The sequence below is a fragment of the Melozone crissalis genome, unplaced genomic scaffold, assembly GCF_028551555.1.
Source record: "Melozone crissalis strain CALT ecotype California unplaced genomic scaffold, PUWL_Pcris_2 ptg000032l_1, whole genome shotgun sequence".
Taxonomy (NCBI): Eukaryota; Metazoa; Chordata; class Aves; order Passeriformes; family Passerellidae; genus Melozone; species Melozone crissalis.
The window spans coordinates 3411229-3429821 of record NW_026535810.1 but is presented as its reverse complement, the minus strand read 5'-3'; the positions used below and the strand labels follow the sequence as shown (position 1 = coordinate 3429821).

General features: G+C 52.8%; 2 protein-coding genes across 2 annotated transcripts in view; one reads left to right on the top strand and one right to left on the bottom strand.

Annotated features, from left to right (window-relative positions):
* Positions 1–1548: 1548 nt before the first annotated feature.
* On the bottom strand, positions 1549–12488 carry DBF4B (DBF4 zinc finger B). The gene is made up of 11 exons (XM_054281629.1): positions 12378–12488; positions 11001–11192; positions 9585–9635; positions 8937–9006; positions 8126–8196; positions 7394–7430; positions 5577–5619; positions 4630–4746; positions 4341–4467; positions 3633–3742; positions 1549–3172 (listed from the first exon to the last, which is right to left on the bottom strand). The coding sequence occupies exons 1-11, from the start codon at positions 12486–12488 to the stop codon at positions 1933–1935; spliced, it is 2169 nt and encodes a 722-aa protein (XP_054137604.1). The 3' UTR covers positions 1549–1932.
* Positions 12489–12633: 145 nt separating this feature from the next.
* The window catches only part of CCDC43 (coiled-coil domain containing 43), a 69973-nt gene continuing 64013 nt past the window's right edge, over positions 12634–18593 (top strand). Inside the window, exons 1-2 of the mRNA XM_054281429.1 lie at positions 12634–13016; positions 17722–17809. Coding sequence (XP_054137404.1) covers positions 12786–13016; positions 17722–17809 — 319 coding nt within the window. The 5' untranslated portion in view covers positions 12634–12785. The remainder of the gene's footprint in view (positions 13017–17721; positions 17810–18593) is intronic.

Below are 18593 nucleotides of genomic sequence, written 5' to 3'. Positions count from 1 at the left end.
GAGGCAGCTGCACAAGAGGGCTTCAGGACCTTCTCAGCCACACTCAGGGGGTTCCTGGCTGGCAAATGGTCCTTTCCAGGCAGGTCAGCATGGGGCAGGCAGGGCTTCCACACTGGGACCTGCTGCCCTTGGACCTTCCTCTTCCTCCATGCAGCATCAGGTGCAGCAGAGATGATCCAGCACCTGCCTGGCTCCTCAGGAGCTGTGAGGCTGCCAGCCCGAGGGGGACAGTCCCTCCCAGAGCCCTTCTGGTGCTCCTCAGCACCACAGGGACAAAGAGGGGCCCAGCAGGGTGGGTCTACACCTGGTACCAGGGAGCAGGTGTTCCTGTGGAAGGTGTCCCTGCCAGGCAGGGGGATGGATGATCTTTAAATCTCTTCCAAGATTCTCCATCTCCAGCCTGAACACCTGATCCAAGGCCTGCAGGGTCCCCAAAAAGCCATGAAGGAGCTGCTTCAGTCCCTCAGAGAGCAGGAACTCCATGGTGTAAGTCACTGGTCAGCACGAGGAGGGGGCAGATGGCACTTGGGGGTCCCTCTCCCCTCCCTGGAAGGTTCAGGCTTGGTGAAACACAACTGCTGATCCCCCAGGTCAGCTCACTACCATGAGGTAACCAGTGTCCACAGGGTCACTTGGAGCTCTGGGGCCTGCAGGGGCCATTCCCCTGACCCCAGGGCACCCTCTTTGCTGTGTGAGTGGCACAGGAGGCTGAGCCCACCAGGCCAGGGGCTGGTTGGTGCCCCAAGCCCCTCTCTCCAGGAATCACCTTCCTGCAGGGACAGCTCCACGGCAGAACCCCGAGCCCAGTGGGGTTTGATCAGCCCTTCATGGCAGGGCTGCAGCAGGTAAAGAACTGGGGTTTGGCTGTGGCACTGGAGAAGGATTCAGCTCAGGAGGAGCCTCTGAAGCCTCGTGTGTCCCAAGTCCCTGCTCCCTCTTCAAGCCTTCCCTTTGAGCGTGGAGTGTTGTCCTCCACTCAAGGACTGAACCTCCCCAAGGACAGACAGACCCCACTCCTCTGGTGCCTGTCCCACCCCCCAGGGCCCTGAGCTTTTCCTTTTCCCAACCACGCCTGGAAGCAGCTTGGCACCACAGAAAGGCTGGCTCCATTCTGCTTGGAACTGCCCTGCCAGAAGCCACAGGCTGCTTTAAACACTCCAGAACATCCTCCAGCCCACCCCTGACCTCCATCCCTCAGCTCCATGCCCAGGAGAGGCGAACAAGATGTTCTCCAGGTTCTCCACACCCCTCCTTGCTGGGCACCACCCCTGCACTGGGTACAGGAGCTTCCCAGTGCCTGTTGGTAAACCACAGATGGGGAGATGTTCTGGGGCTGGACAAACTGCTGTGCCCCCTTCATCATGGTGCCCATTGCCCACAAAGCTTCCTCCACCCAACCCTTACTGCTCTGCTCCTGTCCCCAGACACATTCCCCCAGTAAGGCAGAGCAGAATCTCATCCCTCCATTTTATTTCAAAGTTCAAAAGTTTGTAAAAAAATCCCAAACAAGTTAAAACCACCTGAAAATATGTAAAGACAACGCCCAGATCACAACAAGAGCATAAATCTCATCCCCATGACCCTTCTCTCACAAGTCTTTGCAGCTCTGGGGACCATGTGAGAGGAAGAACTCTGGAAGGGTAAGGAGCGCACAGATGTTGGGTGGAGACTTCCAGAGGCACCACTGGGTCAGTGATGAGTCTTGTAAGGAATCAGAGGAATCTGCTGGCTCTAAACGTGGCCAGCAGAGAGGAGGGAAGATCACAGCCAAGGAAGCCACTGCATCCCCATCAATTCCCACCAGGAGAGCTGCCCAGGCTGCCAGTGCTGTCCTCACCCTTGGATGTCCCTCCTGCTCCTGACACAGAGGGTGCCTTGGTGAATCCCATCCCAGCTCCCACCGAGGCTCCACAGAGCAGCCTGGAGATGCTTTTAGCTGCCAAACAACGTTCCAAGGATGGGGAAAGAGGCTCCTCGTGTCTCAGTGCAGCAGTTCCTGCAGCTCCTGTCCAGCTCCGCCTCCCTGAGCACGGAGCAGAGCTGGGACTCGTACCCGCTGCCCCTCACCTTGCCCTGGGGCTGCTGCAGCAAATCCCTGCCCACAGCTGGAATCCTGCAGCCCGGGACACCCGGGAGGAGCTGCACACCCCAGTCTGACCCCGAGGAGCTCCTGCTGGAGCCGGGAGCAGCCTGGGGGCGCTGGGGAGGAGGAGGGAGGACACCGGGAGCTCCAGGGGCTGCTGCTTGTGCTGCCCTGACACAGCAGCAACATCTGGCTGCAGCCAGGGGCAGTGTGGGAGAGGGCAGGCAGCCAGCAGGGCAGCTGGTCCTGCTCGCTGTGCCCTCCAGAGCAGGCCTGCTCCCATCCCTGGGTGTGCTGTCACTGTCCCTGCTCCGGCCACGCTCAGTGACAGTGCTGGCTGCAGCTGCCTGCCCAGCATCCCAACCTGCAGGCACTGCTCCTGGGGATGCTGGCTGGGATACAGGGCCCCCAGGGCTCTGACACAGGCACAGATCCAAAGCAAGGGAGCTGTGAGGTCTGCTGGAGAGCTCTGTGCCCAGGGGCAGGCTGCCAGCCTTCCCCAAGGCAGGCAGGGCTGGCTCAGACACCTGCCCTGCACCCTGTGCCCCCATCTGCTCACCCAGGGGGGACAGGCCAGAACCCAGCTCCAGCCTGGGCCTCTTTGCCACCTGGGAGCTGTGTCTGGAGCACAGCTGGCGCTTCCTGGAGCCAGCCTGGCCTTGGGGAGGGTGGCTGACAGGTTCACATGAAGAAGCCACTGCCTCTCTGACAGGAGTGGGTGATGCATGAGGCTCCCAGCCCAGCTCAGGAGCCAAATCTAAACCCAAAACCCCCATCCCAGTGTCCCCCATGGCACCATGGGCAGCACAGACCCCTCTGCTGAGCATTGCTCCCCTTGGCAGCTGCAGGGAGCTGGGCTTTGACAAGTCCCCTCCTCCTGTGGGATCTGTGACCCTGTCCCTGGGCAGGCAGGGGGAATGTCCCTGGGTCTTCAGGCCATGATCCAGCTCTGTATCTGTTATCAGCTCCACAGCATCCTGCTCAGGCTGCTCCCCTTCCTCTCCCAGCTCTGCTGGCAGCAGCTTCATTCCTCCAGTGCTGTGTGCTTGAGGCACCACACGTTCATCTGGCAGGCAGGACCAGGGCACCCTGGGAGGAACCATCAGTTAATGCTCACCCAGCCCCAGCCACAAACACTCCCCCCAGGGAGACAAAACCTTTCTCCTGCACTGCAGGGTGTTTGCAGCCCTTGCTCAGGAGCAGGGAAGCAGTTTTAGCCTGCTGAGGCTCACAATGACTCTGCTGCTGGCAGAGATGGGCAGCACAAGGGAGCTCAGCCTCCTCAGCCCAGTGCCCAGGCACAGGGGGGCTACAGAGCAGCAGGGACAGAAGAGGTAGGTTCAGCTGCCCTTTCTAATTTAGGAGGCACCAGGAGTCCATGGGGAGTTTCCTGAAGGAGAAACCCCATGGAAATGCAGGAAAATCTCCCATGGTTTGTCTGAAATTTGCCCAGGAGGTACCAAGTTGGCTCTGCTTCAGGCACAGGCACCCCATTCCATGGATGTCTGCTGCCTTTGGGTTCCAGGAGTTCCCAGATCCCCAGACTTACTTGGTTGAGCCCTCCAGGAAGCTGTTGGTGAGCTGGGAGATGACACGGTCCACAGGGATGTACTGGGAGCTGTCCTGGGCAAACCTCTGGTGCTGGGGGCTCTGGAGATGCTGAAAGGTGGCAGAAACCCTTTAACAACACTCACAGCTTTGCCAGGAGGGGAATTTGCACTTCCCACAGCCTAACAGACCAGAGGGCAAAGGGACAGAGCCAGTGTCTGCCAGGTTTGGGAACACTCAGTGTCCTGTTCCCTGCTCCTGCTGATGAGGAGGCTGTGTCTGGATCCAAGAGAAGCCCACAGGAATTTCCCATTTCCTCCCCAGCAGCAGGAAATAGACTCCACCACCACTGTCTGGCACTAACAGCTGGGCTCTGAAAGCCCCCTTGCTTGGCACCTAAAAAACCTCCTCCCACCTTTCCAATCTGCCTGTGCCCCATGGAACTGCCTCTTCACCTTATGGATCATGCAGCAGGATGATCCTTGAGGCTCTGGCACCCCAAGAGAGGAGCATGTTGTGCTCCAACCTTCAAACCAACCTTCAAACCCCCTGTGCTCTGACCACATTCCCAGCTCAGAGGCAGATCCTGCTGGATGCAGCAATTCCTCCCAAAGGAGCTCACAGTGCTAACGAGCATGACACAATTAACAAAGCCTCTGAGTGCTCCCCACAACTCCTGCAAGGAACCAGCTCCCAGGGGAACCTTTACCTTCTGCAGCTCTTCAAAGGTCTCCTGGCAGCACTCACAGAACCCCCTCCTTTTCCTGGGCACGGTGACGTGTGTGGAACGAGGGCTCTTCCCCCCAGTGCTGTGCAGGGCACAGCCCTCAGCACCCCTGCAAGGGACAGCACAGGGTCACCCTGCCTGGCAGGGACAGCAGGGACAAGCACAGAGCTCCCTGTGCCCACACCTAAAGGCTGGCGGCTCCCAGAGCCCAGGAACCAGCAGTGAGCAGAGCAGAGAGCAGGAGTGGGGTTAAACACAGGGTGCAGCCTACCTGGCTTGGCAGGAACTGGAGAGGCTTTTCAGAGGCTCAAATGGGCTGGAGCTTTTGGGTGCCAGGAAGTTGAGGGCAGGAAAGCTTTGGAATTGGTGATGGAAGGGCCTGAATTGCCTGGAAGCAGCAGATCAGGACATCAGAGTCATGGCAAGGCTTCAGAGCTGTCCCTCCTGCAGCCTGGAGGGGCTCAAGGTGCCACCTCATTCATGAGGAGATGCTGCCCAGTGCTCTCCTGGGGCTGTGCCAGAGTTCCCATTTCTGATTTCACATGAGAATGAAATTCTCATTTCATTGAACACATTTAAAGTGTTAAAACCAGCTCCCAGTAACAGCCCCAATGGAGCAGCAAATTTGCCTGCTCAGCCCAAATTCCACCTTTTGCCCCAGCTCAGAGCAGTGCAGCATTTGCAGCCACCCCACTGCACAGGAGGGTTTTGATTCCCACATCTCTCCCCTCACACTTCACTGCATGCAGATGTAAACTCCAATATCTGACTCTTAATTGAGATGCCTTAAATGCTGCCTTTGGAATAATTAATTGGCCCCGTGGATGCTGGTAGAGTTACAAACTCCTCAGAAACACCACAGGGATCAGGTCCCCTGTGCCCAAGGCTGGCCTCAAGTTACAGGCCCTGACCTCCTGTGCTTCAATCTCACTCCTCTCTGCTGAGGGTGGATTAAGTGACCTGCTGAGGATCACACACGGAATGTGAGCAAGGAAGGAAACTGCTGTCAAGTCTCGTTTGACACCTTTTTTCTCCCTGACACACAAGACACCTGGATTGTTTCTCTAAACTCCATCTGTCTCCCTCTAGGAGAGAATCAATTCCCAGAGTGGAACAGGCTCTGCACAGAAGCCAGGGCAGCCTCATGGGCAGGAATGAAACCAGGGAAGGAGAGACCCTGAGGTTTTAGGGTAGGATATTTAGAAAAGTCTCATTTACCTGCTCTGGTCTTCAACTTTCAGAAAAGGAGGCTTCAATTTTCCTGCCAGAGAGAAACCTGGTTAGTTTTCCTGGTCAAATTCTCTACTTAAGTCATTTATTCCCCAACAGAACTGGGCTCCAGAGCTGAGTGCATAACAACTTCTGGCTCTGGTGAATGCCAAGTGGTGGCCAAGCACAGACAAAACATCTCTGGGTGACCCCCAACAGCCCTGGCCCAAGTGTGCAGTGGGGTGAGCAAACCCCAGGCAGCCCAACCATGGGACATTTCCACCTTTGGAAGGGTATCCAGCCATCCCCTCACATCTTTAATGCCTCCTCAGCCACACAGCCACTGACCTAACCCTGAGCCTTCTGACTCCAGCCCCAAGAAATGTCACACAATCCCCCCACAATGTGTCACTGAGTATGAGGAGGGAACTCAGGAACTGCAGCAGCTGCAACAACTTCCAGCTCCTTTTCCTCCATTCACCCTGCCTCCAGTGCAGAGCCTGGCTCAGGCCAGGATGGGGATGTCAAAGCAGCAAGAGATGCTGGAGACAAACCAAGGTGCAGCCAGCCAAGCCTGGCACCAGGACACTGCTCGAGAGCAGGATCTGGCCTCTGCTCAGCTCCCAAAGCAGCTTTGCTTCCTTTGGAGAGCAAGGACAGAGCAAAAGAGCCTCAGCAGAGCATTGAGGGAAAATGTTTTCAGAGCCAGGCTGGGAAGGGAGGTTCCAAGGTCCCTCCTGTCCTGCAGGTTCCACTCACATTACGCTCACCTTGGAAACCTGAGTCCTGATCTGGCTAAGAAACAAAAAACACCAAGGTGTTCCCACAAGGCATCTGCCTGACCCTGAAACCAAGCCTCTCCTGCCTCCCTCATGGTCTCTGAAGGGTGAGGAGTTTTGTTTTTTTGTGATCCTGGCACTCAGTGCTATTTTTTCCCAAAGATATTTCACCCTCCTTCCCCAGAAAGGCTGAGCCCACCTGTCCTCACCAGCCTCACCCTCTGCTTGCCTCAAATGTGCTGCCACGTCACTGGAGCTGCTATTTCAGTACAGGATCAAGTTTTTTCCATGCAAACACTGCCAAATGCTCAGCACTTCTGAGAGAGAGGCCCCAGATCCAGCTCAGATGGGTGAGTGATCCCAGCAGTGGCTCTGATGCCACTGTGAGACCTCAGAGCAGATCTCGGAGCTTGCAGGCACAATCTGAGACATCCAACAGCTTCTTAAGCCTTTCTTCAGCACCCCAAACTGGGAAATAACTCCCAAGTGTGTCTCACACACCACCCAGGCTGGAGCCTGCTCCAAACAGACACAAGTCGCAGACCCAGCTGACGTCAGCAGTGCCAATTTCAGCCCCAATTTCTGTCTAATTGCAGATGAGATGAGATGAAAACCTGGCTGTTCCCCCTCCCTCCTGCCTGCCAGAGCCATCCCCAGCTCGGTGTCTCAGCAGCACATCTCAGCCCAGCAGAAGTGAGTGGGCTGGGAGGAACACGCTCTCCTCTGCAGGATACATTATTCCTCAAAACCTCCCTGAAGCTGCTGGATTCAGTGAGCAGCAGAACTGTTCTCTCTGTTCTGGGAGCTGGCAGCAAAGGGTTTTTAGGATTTTGAAACACACTGTGACATCAAAGATCCTCAGCTGTCCTGGGAGGCTGCAGCCAGACTCCAACAAGGAGTAACAGAGCCCATTCAAGGGGAACTGCCTAAAGAGTTGGCATATTTTTGGGATTGCCAAAGGTTTTGATGTGTTTCAAATTCTAAATGAGGCTTCTGCAAGCAGCTCCACGTCTGAGCATAAACAGCAGCAAAACATCCAGGCCTTACCTCTGTGAATTTTGGATCTGGAGGCAGGGCATTTCACCTAGAGGAAAAAGGGACACATTCAGCATGGGAGCAGCATAAGCAGAGCAGCAGCAGCCTCACCCACCATTTCAGAGCTCCTGTATCCCCCAGAGCACCTCCCCTCATTCTGCCTCCCAAGTTACCCAGGGTTAGTTGAAATACTAGGTTAATAATATAGTATTAAATATAATTATTTAATAAATTAAATATATTAAATATAATTATTTAATAAAGGTTGCCATGTCCTATCTTTACATCCCACCTTCCCTCTGACCTCTCCAATGCATTAACCAATCCTTTGGTGAGCCAGTGTAGCACCCACATCATCATCATCATCATCTTTGATTTGCTTGTGTGTGGTTTTTGCTTTCCTAACTAAATCACCTTTATCTCAATCCATGAGCTTTCTCACTTTTGCTCTCCCATCCCAGAGGATCCCAGAGGGTGGCTGTGTGGGGCTGAGTTGCCATTTGGGGTTAAACCATGACCCTTAGGGTTAAAGTCAGCATTAGCTTGCTATGAATGCTGATATTTAGCAACAGCTGCCTCATTCTCAGCTGGATTTACCCCCAACTTTATATTCTTTGATTTTTTTCATCTTCACCGCTAACACAAGCACCAGATTGGATCCAGCGCCCCCTGACCGGCCCTGAAGCTGCTACAAGGACTGTCCAAACCCTGAACTGCTGCAATTGGCTGCAGGTAAATTGTTACCTCTGTCTTCTGGCACTGCTTCGTTGCTCCTGAGATGGCTCGCAGCAGCTGCTGGGCATAGGACAACATTTCTGTGCAGGTGGGATTGTCAAAGAGCCAAAGCTGAGCCAGGGAAGGGAGCTGTTCCCTCACACTGCAGCCCACCCACCCCCCTAATACACTGGGAAAAGCTGGAGCCTGCAGGAATGGTCCAAGATGAAGCCAAGAGAACATTTTGAGCCCCTCTGTTTGCAGAGCTGGAGGCTGCTGGGGCTCTGCAGGATGGAGACACTGGCAGGAGCTGTGCAGCAGAGCCCAGGGACAGGAACCAGACAGGCTCAGCCACAGCTGTATGTCACTGTCACCAGACACTCCGGAACCTTTTACTCCACACCTATTCTTAGTATCAGAGCTCCACCATCTCCCTTTCCCATCACGCCCTCTCCATCCATCATGGGGACAGGAGGTGCCTTCCAGAACAGGTCCTCAAACACCAGCACTTCCTTAATTAGGACCAAATCCTGCCCTTTTCATGATTGTACTTCCAGGTTCATTAATAAAAACAGTCTTTTTGGAACAAATTTTCCTAATGTTTCACCTTCAGTAGATGACAATGTGCTTGTTGTTGCAAATGTGACAGTGGCACATTCTGTACACACAAATGTGTTTGAGGGCAGGATGGCATCACTCAGCCAGGCCAGCATGGCATCACTCCAGGAGATTTGCTTGCAATTTCTTCCTTCTGTTCTACTTTTCTTCCATCCCTTCTGCTCCACCTGTCTCCAAAACCCCTCATTCCCAGCAGGCTCCTGCAGCCCACAGTGAAGGATACCATCCACATGCAGGATCTGGACTCCCCACAGGCGAGCGTTGGCGAGGATGCTGCTGCCACTGCAGGTGTCCTGCACAGAGAGGTTTGGCAAAGCACAGCTCAAAGCCCAGCTCTCAACTGAGCTCAGAGCCCTTCCTGCTGCCCAGCTGACAGAGTGTGGCTGCTACAGAAATCAGGGCACAGCAGTAAAAGGATGGAGCTCATGCTTTATCCATCCCAAATTAACAGCAGCACCTTGGGCAGGTGTTTATTTAATCAGCATGAGCTTTTAAGTGGGCACTGAGATTTATCTGGGGAAAGGACTGCAGGGGAGCATTTTGCTCCAGCTACATTGCTTTTAGTTCTTTTTAGGCTAAAAATTCATCTAACAGCAGGCCTTGTGTTAATAATTCTCTTGTGTTAAGCACCCAGCTGGCTGGGACTGGTCTCAGAGGTACAACACTGGATGCCATGGCTCCAGAAATAGTGACCAGGAGCACTACACAACCTCCTACAGGCCACAAGCAACTGCTTTGTGCCTTTCCCAGCCCCAGGATCTGTTCTGTCAGCAGGCCAGGGGCTCTGCAGGAAGGCTGGCACTGGTTCTGCTGTGCTCAGCAGAGCTCTGAGCACACCCAGCCCCAGCAGAGCCCATCCAAGGCTGCTCACCTGGTTCTTCATGGCCTTGTTCAGCAGCTCCTTCCCCCTGCTCAGCAGAGCCTGTGGAGAGAGGAGACACGAACAGGTCATGGCAAAGAGCTGGAGAGCAGCAATCTCTGGAATCCTAAAAGAGCAGCAATCTCTGGGGATCCCCAAAGAGCTGGAGAGCAACAATCCCTGGGGATCCCCAAAGAGCAACAATCCCTGGGGATCCCCACACTCTGCTAGTCCAGAGAGCCTTTCGGAGAATGCAAACTGCAGAGAGAACCACTCAACTGCACCAGCAGCAGCAGCCAAGGCTTGGAATTATTGACCAGCAGGGAAATGAAAGCTCCAGAGTGAGCCAGGAGGGAGCAGTAATTTAGTTTGGAAAGTGCCTGCTGCATCATGAAATTGTTCAAGCTGGAAAAGCTCTGTAAGGTCAAGTCCAACTTCTCCCCAGCAAAGCCAATGTCACCACTGACCCGTGTCCCCAGGTGTCACATCCACTGAGTTTTTAAATCCCTGCAGGGATGGGGACTCCACCACTGCCCTGGGCAGCTGTGCCAGGGTTGGACAACCCTTTCCATGAAGTTGTTTTCCCTAATATCCAATCTAAACCTGCCCAGCACAGCTTGAGGCTGTTTCCTCTTGTCCTGTCACTTGTTACCCATGAGAAGTGACCAAGCCCTACCCGGCTGCAATCTCCTATCAGGGAGTTGTAGAAAGATCAGGTCCCCCTGTTCTCCAGGCATCTCAAGATGTTGGCCAGGGTTAGGAACATCCTGGGAACTGAGCCAACAGCCTCAGCAGATTGGGTCAGCTCTTTGTAAGACAAGGGACAGTGCTGGGAGCCAGGACAGGGGACAAAAACTGGGAGAGAACTCTGCAGCTCAGCTTTCCCACTGCAGGTGCTTCAGCTCCAGCTGGCAGAGATTGCCCAGGCCTGGGCTGGGGCAGCTGCTTTTCCCCAGACACCACATTCCAGGTGGGATGCTGGAGTTTGGCCACAAGCATTTGTGAGCAGAAAGCCCAGCTCCAACAGGAAAATGAGACCAGGAGAAAAATGGGACCAGGAGAAGCCAGGGTACAGGGGTCTTGCCCTGTGACTACCCAGAGGCTGCACTGCTTTTCTCTGTCTATATTTCTGTTTTTTCTCACTACACCTCTGGGAACCAGCCACGGCCTCCACATCCCCTGCCATTCCAGATCTCCCTGATTACAGCCCAAAGCTGTGACATGCACAATGATGGCAGACACAAAGAACCAGAGTATGAATAAGGACAGTGAGGGAAACAAGAACAGAGCAGGGAAAAAACCACACAGAATATTTGCTCAGAGCAGGAACAACTCCACCTTCCAAAACTGCCCTACAGCTCCCTTGGACAAAACCTTTGTGGTTCTTACAGTGTAGGGTGACTTTGGACAAACCCTTGTAGCCCTTACAGTGTATGGTGGCTTCTGGTGAGCTCTGGCTGGGGTTCCTTTGGGGACAGCAGGCACTGAGCTCGTGGATTTTGTTCTTTCTGCACTTGGGTTGTTCTGCTTCTCCTCCCGAGCCCTGAGCTGGCCCCTCTTGGCCTCTCTGTTGCTGGACACCACACAGGTGACTTCTTTGCTGAGGAAGCTTTCTGTCACCTGCAGAGAGAGAACAGAGCAGCTCTGCAAGGGCCTGACCCTGAGCTGGCACAGCTCTGCTGAACAAAGCTGGGCTCAACCCACACACAGCAGGAATATACACATTCTTTCTTTCATGCCACACAGACCAGGAGATCCTGTGATGCCCTAGAGATTCACAGCAAATAATCCCCAGAAATTCAGATCCAGACATCCGGGACTCTGTCACCTACAGTGCTTTCAGAAAAAAACCCCGACATTTGAGGAAAACAACCTGGATATCATAGATCAGCTTGGAGGAGCTCTGTCCTCAGAGAGTGTAACAAGTTTTAGAAAAAAAAAAGGAGAAAGGGAACAACTGGGCAAGCAGCTCCACAGAGGGAGAAGGGAAGCAGAGAGATGAAACACATACACACAGCAGTCCTTCCAGCACTGGCTGGACCTGGAACACCTGGAATGTTGGGAGGGAAAAGCCAGAACAGCTGGAATGTTGGGAAGGAAAGGAGCTCTGTCCCCAGGAGAAAATAACGAGTTTTTGACAAATAAAGGAGAAAGAACAACTGGGCAAGGAGCTCCACAGACAGCAGGGCAGGAGGGAACCAGAGAGATGAAACACACACACATCAATCCTTCCAGCACTGGTTGGAGCTGGAACACCTGGAATGTTGGGAGGGAAAGGCCAAAGCACCTGGAATGTTGGGAGGGAAAGAGGTTCTGTACCCAGAAGAACATAACCAGCTTTAGTAAAATAAAGGAGAAAGGGAACAACTGGGCAAGCAGCTCCACAGACAACAGGGCAGGAAGGAAGCAGAAACACACACCAGTCCTTCCAGCGCTGGTCGGACCTGGAACACCTGGAATGCTGGGAGGGAAAGGCCAAAGCACCCGGAATGTCGGGAGGGAAAGGCCAAAACACCTGGAATTTTGGGAGGAAAGGGCCAGAACAGCCGGAATGTTGGGAACGAAAGGCCGGTGCCGAGCCCAGGGATCCCCAAGGGCCGGAGCGCGGGGACAGGGGCGATCCCCACCAGCCCCACTGTGGGGCAGCCGGGGAGGGAACCGGCTCATCGGAGAAACATAAAACCCAGGAAACATTAAAAAATGAGCAGAGTCAGAAAAGGGGCGAGGCCACCCCAAGGCACCCCCCTAGAGCCCCTCGCAGTCCCGGGTCACCCCCAGCCCCTCATGGCCCCGGCCCGCGCTCACCCCGCCGAGCCGCACGATGGCCTCCGCCAGGTCCCGGGCGCTGCGGCCGCTGGGCAGGTCCAGGTAGAAGGACTGTCCGCGGAGGGGCCGAGGTGAGGCCTTGCCGGCCATGGCCCTGCCCGCCGCTTGTCCGTGTTTAAATTCCGCCGCCCGCCCCGCCCCGCACGGCGGCCGCACAGGGACGCTCCGCTCCGCGCGAAGCCGCTCTGCGGGGAAAGGAGAAGCTGTGCTAAAGACGTAGGTGGCGCGGGGCGTACACAGGGCACACCGAGCACACCGGGGCACACCGGGCCCCGCCGCTCCGGTTTGGGTACGGCCTCACCGAGCCTGACTGCGCTGCATGCGCTCCCGCCTGCGCCACAATTTTGTCCCGCCGCGGCCGCCGTCCCCGCCCTCTGCAGGCCCAAGATGGCGGCGCCCGGCGGGGCGGGTGCGGCGCCGATGGCGATGGCGATGCCGATCCCGGCCCCCATGCTGCTCCCGGAGCCGCCGCCCTTCCCGGCGTGGCTGGCAGCGCGCCTGGACGCGCTGGGGCTGGACCGAGCCGTGTACGGCGCCTACATCGAGGGGCTGCTGCGGGAGGAGGAGAGCGATGAGGAGCGGCTGGAGGCGCTGCGGGCCGTGCTGGCCGCCTGTCTGGTAAGGGCGGGGGTCCCTCCGCCGCACCGGGCCGGCGGGGTCTCGCCGTCCGCCCCGTGCTGATGAACGGGTCGTGCTCCTACCGGAACTCCCCTGCTGCCCACAGTGGGGCTGCGGCCTCCACAGGGAGCAGGACGGGCGGGGCGGCTCCCGGCATCACCCCGTTCCCGGAGCGGGTCACCCCCTTATGGGAGGACACCGACATCAGGGGGTTTTTAACCCCCACCCGAGCGTCTTGTGGGGTTTCGGGTGCTTGTTTGGGGTTCTGGTGCCTCACACCTGCCTTGTCTGTCAGGAATGGGATCCCGCTGGGGCTGGGACGGACAGGAACAGCCGTGGGTGAGCAGGGATTCCCTCTGCTCCTGCCGCATTCCCGGGACCTTTCCCGGAGCGGGTCACCCCCTTAGGGGGAGGACACCCACATCAGGGGCTTTTTAACCTTCACCCGTGAACCTTGTGGGGTTTTCGGTGCTTGTTTGGGGATTTGTGCCAGGCTCGGGCTGTTGGGAGCTCTGTTCGTGGGGATCCCCCTGGTTTGGGTGCGGCGCTCAGGGTTCACCGCAATCTGGGCGGTCTGGCAGTGCCAGGTGGGCACCGAGAAGTGAATTTAAGGACATTACTGGGAGGACACTCACATTAGCGGCTTTTTAACCCCCAACCGAAGGTCTTACGGAGTTTTCGGTGTTTGTTTGAGGTTTTGTGCCCGGCTCGGGCTGGTGGGAGCTCTGTGGAAGGGGATCCCCCTGTTCTGTTCGTGTTCTGTTCTGTTCGTGGGGATCCCCTGGTTTGGGTGCAGTGCTCAGGGTTCAGCGCAATCTGGGCGGTCTGGCAGTGCCAGGTGGGCACCGAGAGGTGAATTTAATGGTAAATCCTCTGCCAGGAGTGTGGGGCGGTGCTGTGGTGCCTCACACTCGCCTTGTCTGTCAGGAATGGGATCCCGATGGACAGGAACAGCCGTGGGTGACAGCGCTTCCCTCTGCTCCTGCCTGATTCCTGGAGCCAGGAGGGATTTCTCTTCCTAATCCTCCCTGTATGATTTTTACAGTGTTTGTGTCTCGGGGTTTTTCATAAATGGATGTTTCATAGTTGTGGAAAATGCATGTATTTTATGATTGGCTTTTGGCAGATATTAAAAGGAATATTATATGTGTTGTGTTAGAAAGTGATGCTGTATTAATTCTCTTAAGTAGTGTGTTAAATATAATTTTAGGTTATAAAAAAAATGTTAAAATAGAAACTATGCTATGTAGGATACTTTTTTTTTAAAGAGAGGACTCACAGCGAGATAGCAGCCACAGGACACCTGAATCTTTCAGAGAATAAGAATTTATTGCTCCATTATCAGAAGAAAGGAACTTCTTCCCACCTCGAAGGCGCTGTTAGGATTTGGAGGAAGAAGTTGATGATGACCAGACAGAATCCTGTGTTTGAATGGAATTTATGCATCATGTATGAAGTGTATGAATATGCAACAGGCTGTTGCTTTTAAGGGTTAATCCTTTGTTAACGTGGGTCCTTTTTTGGGCTCCTGCTGCCCAGAAAAGGTACCTGGACTTTGTCCCTATTGTCTCATATTGTCCTAATTCAATTTGTCCAAATTATTATTAATCTAATTGTATTACTATTTTTTATAACCATTTTATTACTATTCAACTTTTAAAATTTTAAAAACAAGTGATTGGCATTTTTCACAATAGTGTAAAATGTTAACTCATGAGTAGTGCTGGGAACTGTCTGCTCAGTTTTCCTCCCAAATATCACTGTGGGAGCACAAAACCCACAGGGACTGTGTGATGGTGCTCACAGGGGTCCCAGGATGAGGGAAGAGGTGAGAATCTTCACTGCATGTTTCAGAAGGCTGATTTATTATTTTATTATATATATTATATTTAAATGATATATTAAAACTGTAGTAAAATAATAGAAGAAAGGATTTCATCGGAAGGCTTGAAAGGAAAGGAAGGAATGGAATGATAATAAAATCTTGTGACTGACCAGAAGGTCAGAGCCAGCTGACTGTGATTGGCCATTAATTAGAAACAACCACATGAGAGCAATCCCAGATGCACCTGTTGCATTCCACAGCAGCAGATAACCATTGTTTACATTTTGTTCCTGAGGCTTTTCAGCTTCTCCGGAGAAAAATATCCTAAGGAAAGGATTTTTCAGAAAATATCATGGCTACAGGCCTAGGAGACTGAAAGAGCCTGAGAAGCAAACGGTGCCTGCTGAGGGATGGAGCCAGATGTCTTTGCAAAGTGGTCGAGGTTAATTAACCTCCCTGTAATTACCAGACTTCATTCCATCCCCATTGCTGTGCCTGGCTCTCTCCAGGCCTGGGAAGTGTGTCCTGGCTGGAATATTCCCCTTTCCTGATATTCCAGTTTTCTGCTGTTTCCCCTTTTCCCTTCTGTGCTGATGCCAGGACTGAGCAGCTGTGGGGTTCCCATGTCCCTCCAGTCCAGAGCCTCATTTGCAGTTTCTGGCTCACTTTGATTTTTCTGCCTTTCCTATAAAACATTTTTGTCTCTTGAACCCTCAGACTTTGTAATTATTCTTTGTAGTCTGTTCTTTTTTAATGTCTTTTTTTGTTTATTTTTAGACCATGTGCTTATTTCTGTGCTGACTGTTGAAGCAGTATTTTATTTGGTGAATTTGGGGGTTTTCTTGCCAGCTCTCTTCTCCTAATTCCATACACAAATTACAGGGGATTATTTTTGTTCAATTTCACAAACACTGTTAAAATAAGGTGACATCTCAAGTGATGTCACAGACATATTTTATGAAAAATCCTTTTTCTCTTGAGAAGCTGAGAGGCCTCAGGAACAAAATGCAAACAATGGTTATCTGCTGCTGTGGAATGCAACAGGTGCATCTGTGATTGGTCTCATGTGGTTGTTTTTAATTAATGGCCGATCACAAGATTTTATTACAATTTCATTCCTTTCTATTCCTTGCAAGCCTTCTGATAAAATCCTTTCTTCTATTCTTTTAGTATAGTTTTAATATATAATTTTCTTTTAATATACTATATATAATAAAATAATACATCATAAATAATATAATAAAATAATATTATAAATAAAATAATAAAATAATAAATGGAGTCAAGATTCTCATCTCTTCCCTCGTCCTGGGACCACCACAAAGTGACATCTCCTCTCATGTCCATGGTTCCTCAGTCCTGCTTATGTCTTGCACCAGGGATTTTCTACCATTCCTAATCAAGAAACTTAAAATCAAGTTCTATTTCTGTCCAGTTTTTAAACCAGACAGAATCCACCTCACCTGTATTTTTCATGGTTGATTTTTTTTTTCTGTATTTACTGAATGCCAAACCAAATAATTTCTTGTTTGTTTGGAAATATTTGAGCTCTGTGACCTCCAGCAGTGGTGTTTGCCTCTCCTGTGTTCCATGGAGCAAATACCAAATGGGCTCCAAGACATTCAGCACCTTTAGGAAACAAATTTAAGGGGGAAAAGAGAAATTCTGATGAGGAGCAGAGCTGGAGAGAGGAGTGGGAAGCTGTGAGATCTCTGCAGGGTCAGGAGCTGCTCCAGGCACCATGGATGGGATTCCACAGAGATTCTGTGGTGGGACCATGGTGAGGCAGCAGTGCAGCCCCTGGAGATCCACATGGGAGCAGAGATTCTCCTGCAGATCCATGTGGGAGCAGAGATTCTCAAGGAGATCCACGTGGGAGCAGAGATTCTCCTGTAGATCCATGTTGGAGCAGAAATTCTCCTGTAGATCCATGTGGGAGTAGAGATTCTCAAGGAGATCCACATTGGAGCAGAGATTCTCAAGGAGATCCACATTGGAGCAGAGATTCACCTGTAGATCCATGTTGGAGCAGAGGTTCTCCTGCAGATCCATGTGGGAGCAGAGATTCTCAAGGAGATCCATGTGGGAGCAGAGGTTCTCCTGCAGCCCCTGGAGATCCATGTTGGATGTCCTGCAGTCCCTGCAGATCCACATTGGAACAGAGATTCTCCTGCAGATCCATGTTGGAGCAGGGATTCTCCTGCAGCCCCTGGAGATCCACCTGGGAGCAGAAATTCTCCTGAAGCTCCTGGAGGAGCCCCTGTTGGAGCAGAGATTCTCCTGAAGCTCCTGGAGATCCACGTGGGAGCAGAGATTCACCTGCAGATCCACATGGGAGCAGATATTCTCAAGGAGATCCACATGGGAGCAGAGATTCTCAAGGAGATCCATGTTGGAGCAGAGGTTCTCCTGAAGCCCCTGGAGATCCAAGGAAGCAGAGATTCTCCTGCAGCCCCTATAGATCCATGTTGGAGCAGAGATTCTCCTGAAGCTCCTGCAGATCCACCTGGGAGCAGAGATTCTCCTGCAGATCCATGTTGGAGCAGAGATTCTCAAGGAGATCCAGGTGGGAGCAGAGATTCTCTTGAAGCCCCTGGAGATCCAGCTGGGAGCACAGATTCTCCTGCAGATCCACCTGCAGGAGATGCACCTGGGAGCAGAGATTCCCCTGCCCTGTGTGTCAGTGTCCATGTGCACAGACATCCCAGGCATTGCAGAGTCCTGTGTGTGTTCCACAGGCAGGTTTGGGGTGAAAAGCTGTGTCTGAGCTGACTGCTGGGCCTGCAGCTCCTCTGTAGCTGCTGCTTTTCTTGCCTGACTGGTGCTGTTTGAAGCAGCCAACTCTGTTCCAAGTCTGAGGAGTCTCTTTTCCCTTTCTAGGAAGAAGATCTCTTGAATGATGTGTGCAGGGAGGTTGTGGAGAGGTGGTCTGACTCCCAGGTCGTTGATTCCAAAGAGGAGAAAGAAGGTAGAGTGCCGAGGGCCTCACCTCAAAGGGAACTTTGTGTTTGTCCTGCTGGGAGTTAAACCAATGCCTCTCACTCCATTGCTGCTCTTTTCACCTGGCATGGGGAGGAGCAGCTTCACTTTGGGCTGCCCCAGCATTTGCTGCTCTTTAGGTTCATAATTTTTTCTTATTTGTGGGGTTTTTCTGCCTTCTATTGTTGTTTTTTGATTTTTTTTTGTGGTTGTTTCATTATTTGTTTTGTTTTGGTCTTTTGTTTTTGTTTTCTTTGGGGTTCTGTGTGTGTGTGGTTTTGGTGGGGTTTTTTGTGTGGTTTTTTTTTCCTTACAGGATTTTTTTCTGATGATGACATGGTCATGAAGGTCCAGCCTGAACCATTCTGTGCTTTTTTCAGAAACCTTTCCCAGCACATCCAGAGCTGTCTCTGCTCATTGCTGGCACTGCAGCTATTATAGAATAGAAACCTGTGCTGCTTCGGTTTCTGGCAGTCTGGAAAGCAGCTGCTTTGTGCAACTGCAGTGCCCTGTGAGAGCTGGGCTGTCCCTGCTGCTGCTGCTCACCCCCCTCATTTCCTCTTCCAACATTTTCCCTTACAACTCTCCTTTTTTCCCATAAATGCTTGTTGGGGGAAGCTCTGTGAGGCTGCTGATAAACTCTCACTGCTCCTTCCTGTGCCTGTGTCCATCCCTTGTCCTCAGCTGTGGGAGGTTTGTCTTGGCCCCTGTGCACTGGGAGGATTTGTGGTTCAAGCACGGATCAGTGACATTGCAGTGACACAGACCTGACA

Coding starts and splice junctions, on each gene's coding strand:
- DBF4B (XM_054281629.1), bottom strand. CDS start 12,488: ATGGCCGGCAAGGCCTCACCTCGGCCCCTCCGCGGACAGTCCTTCTAC. Junction 4,468..4,629: donor TCCAGTTCCTGCCAAGCCAG/GTAGGCTGCACC, acceptor TGTCCCTTGCAG/GGGTGCTGAGGGCTGTGCCC. Junction 3,173..3,632: donor TTCCTGGAGGGCTCAACCAA/GTAAGTCTGGGG, acceptor GGTTCCTCCCAG/GGTGCCCTGGTCCTGCCTGC.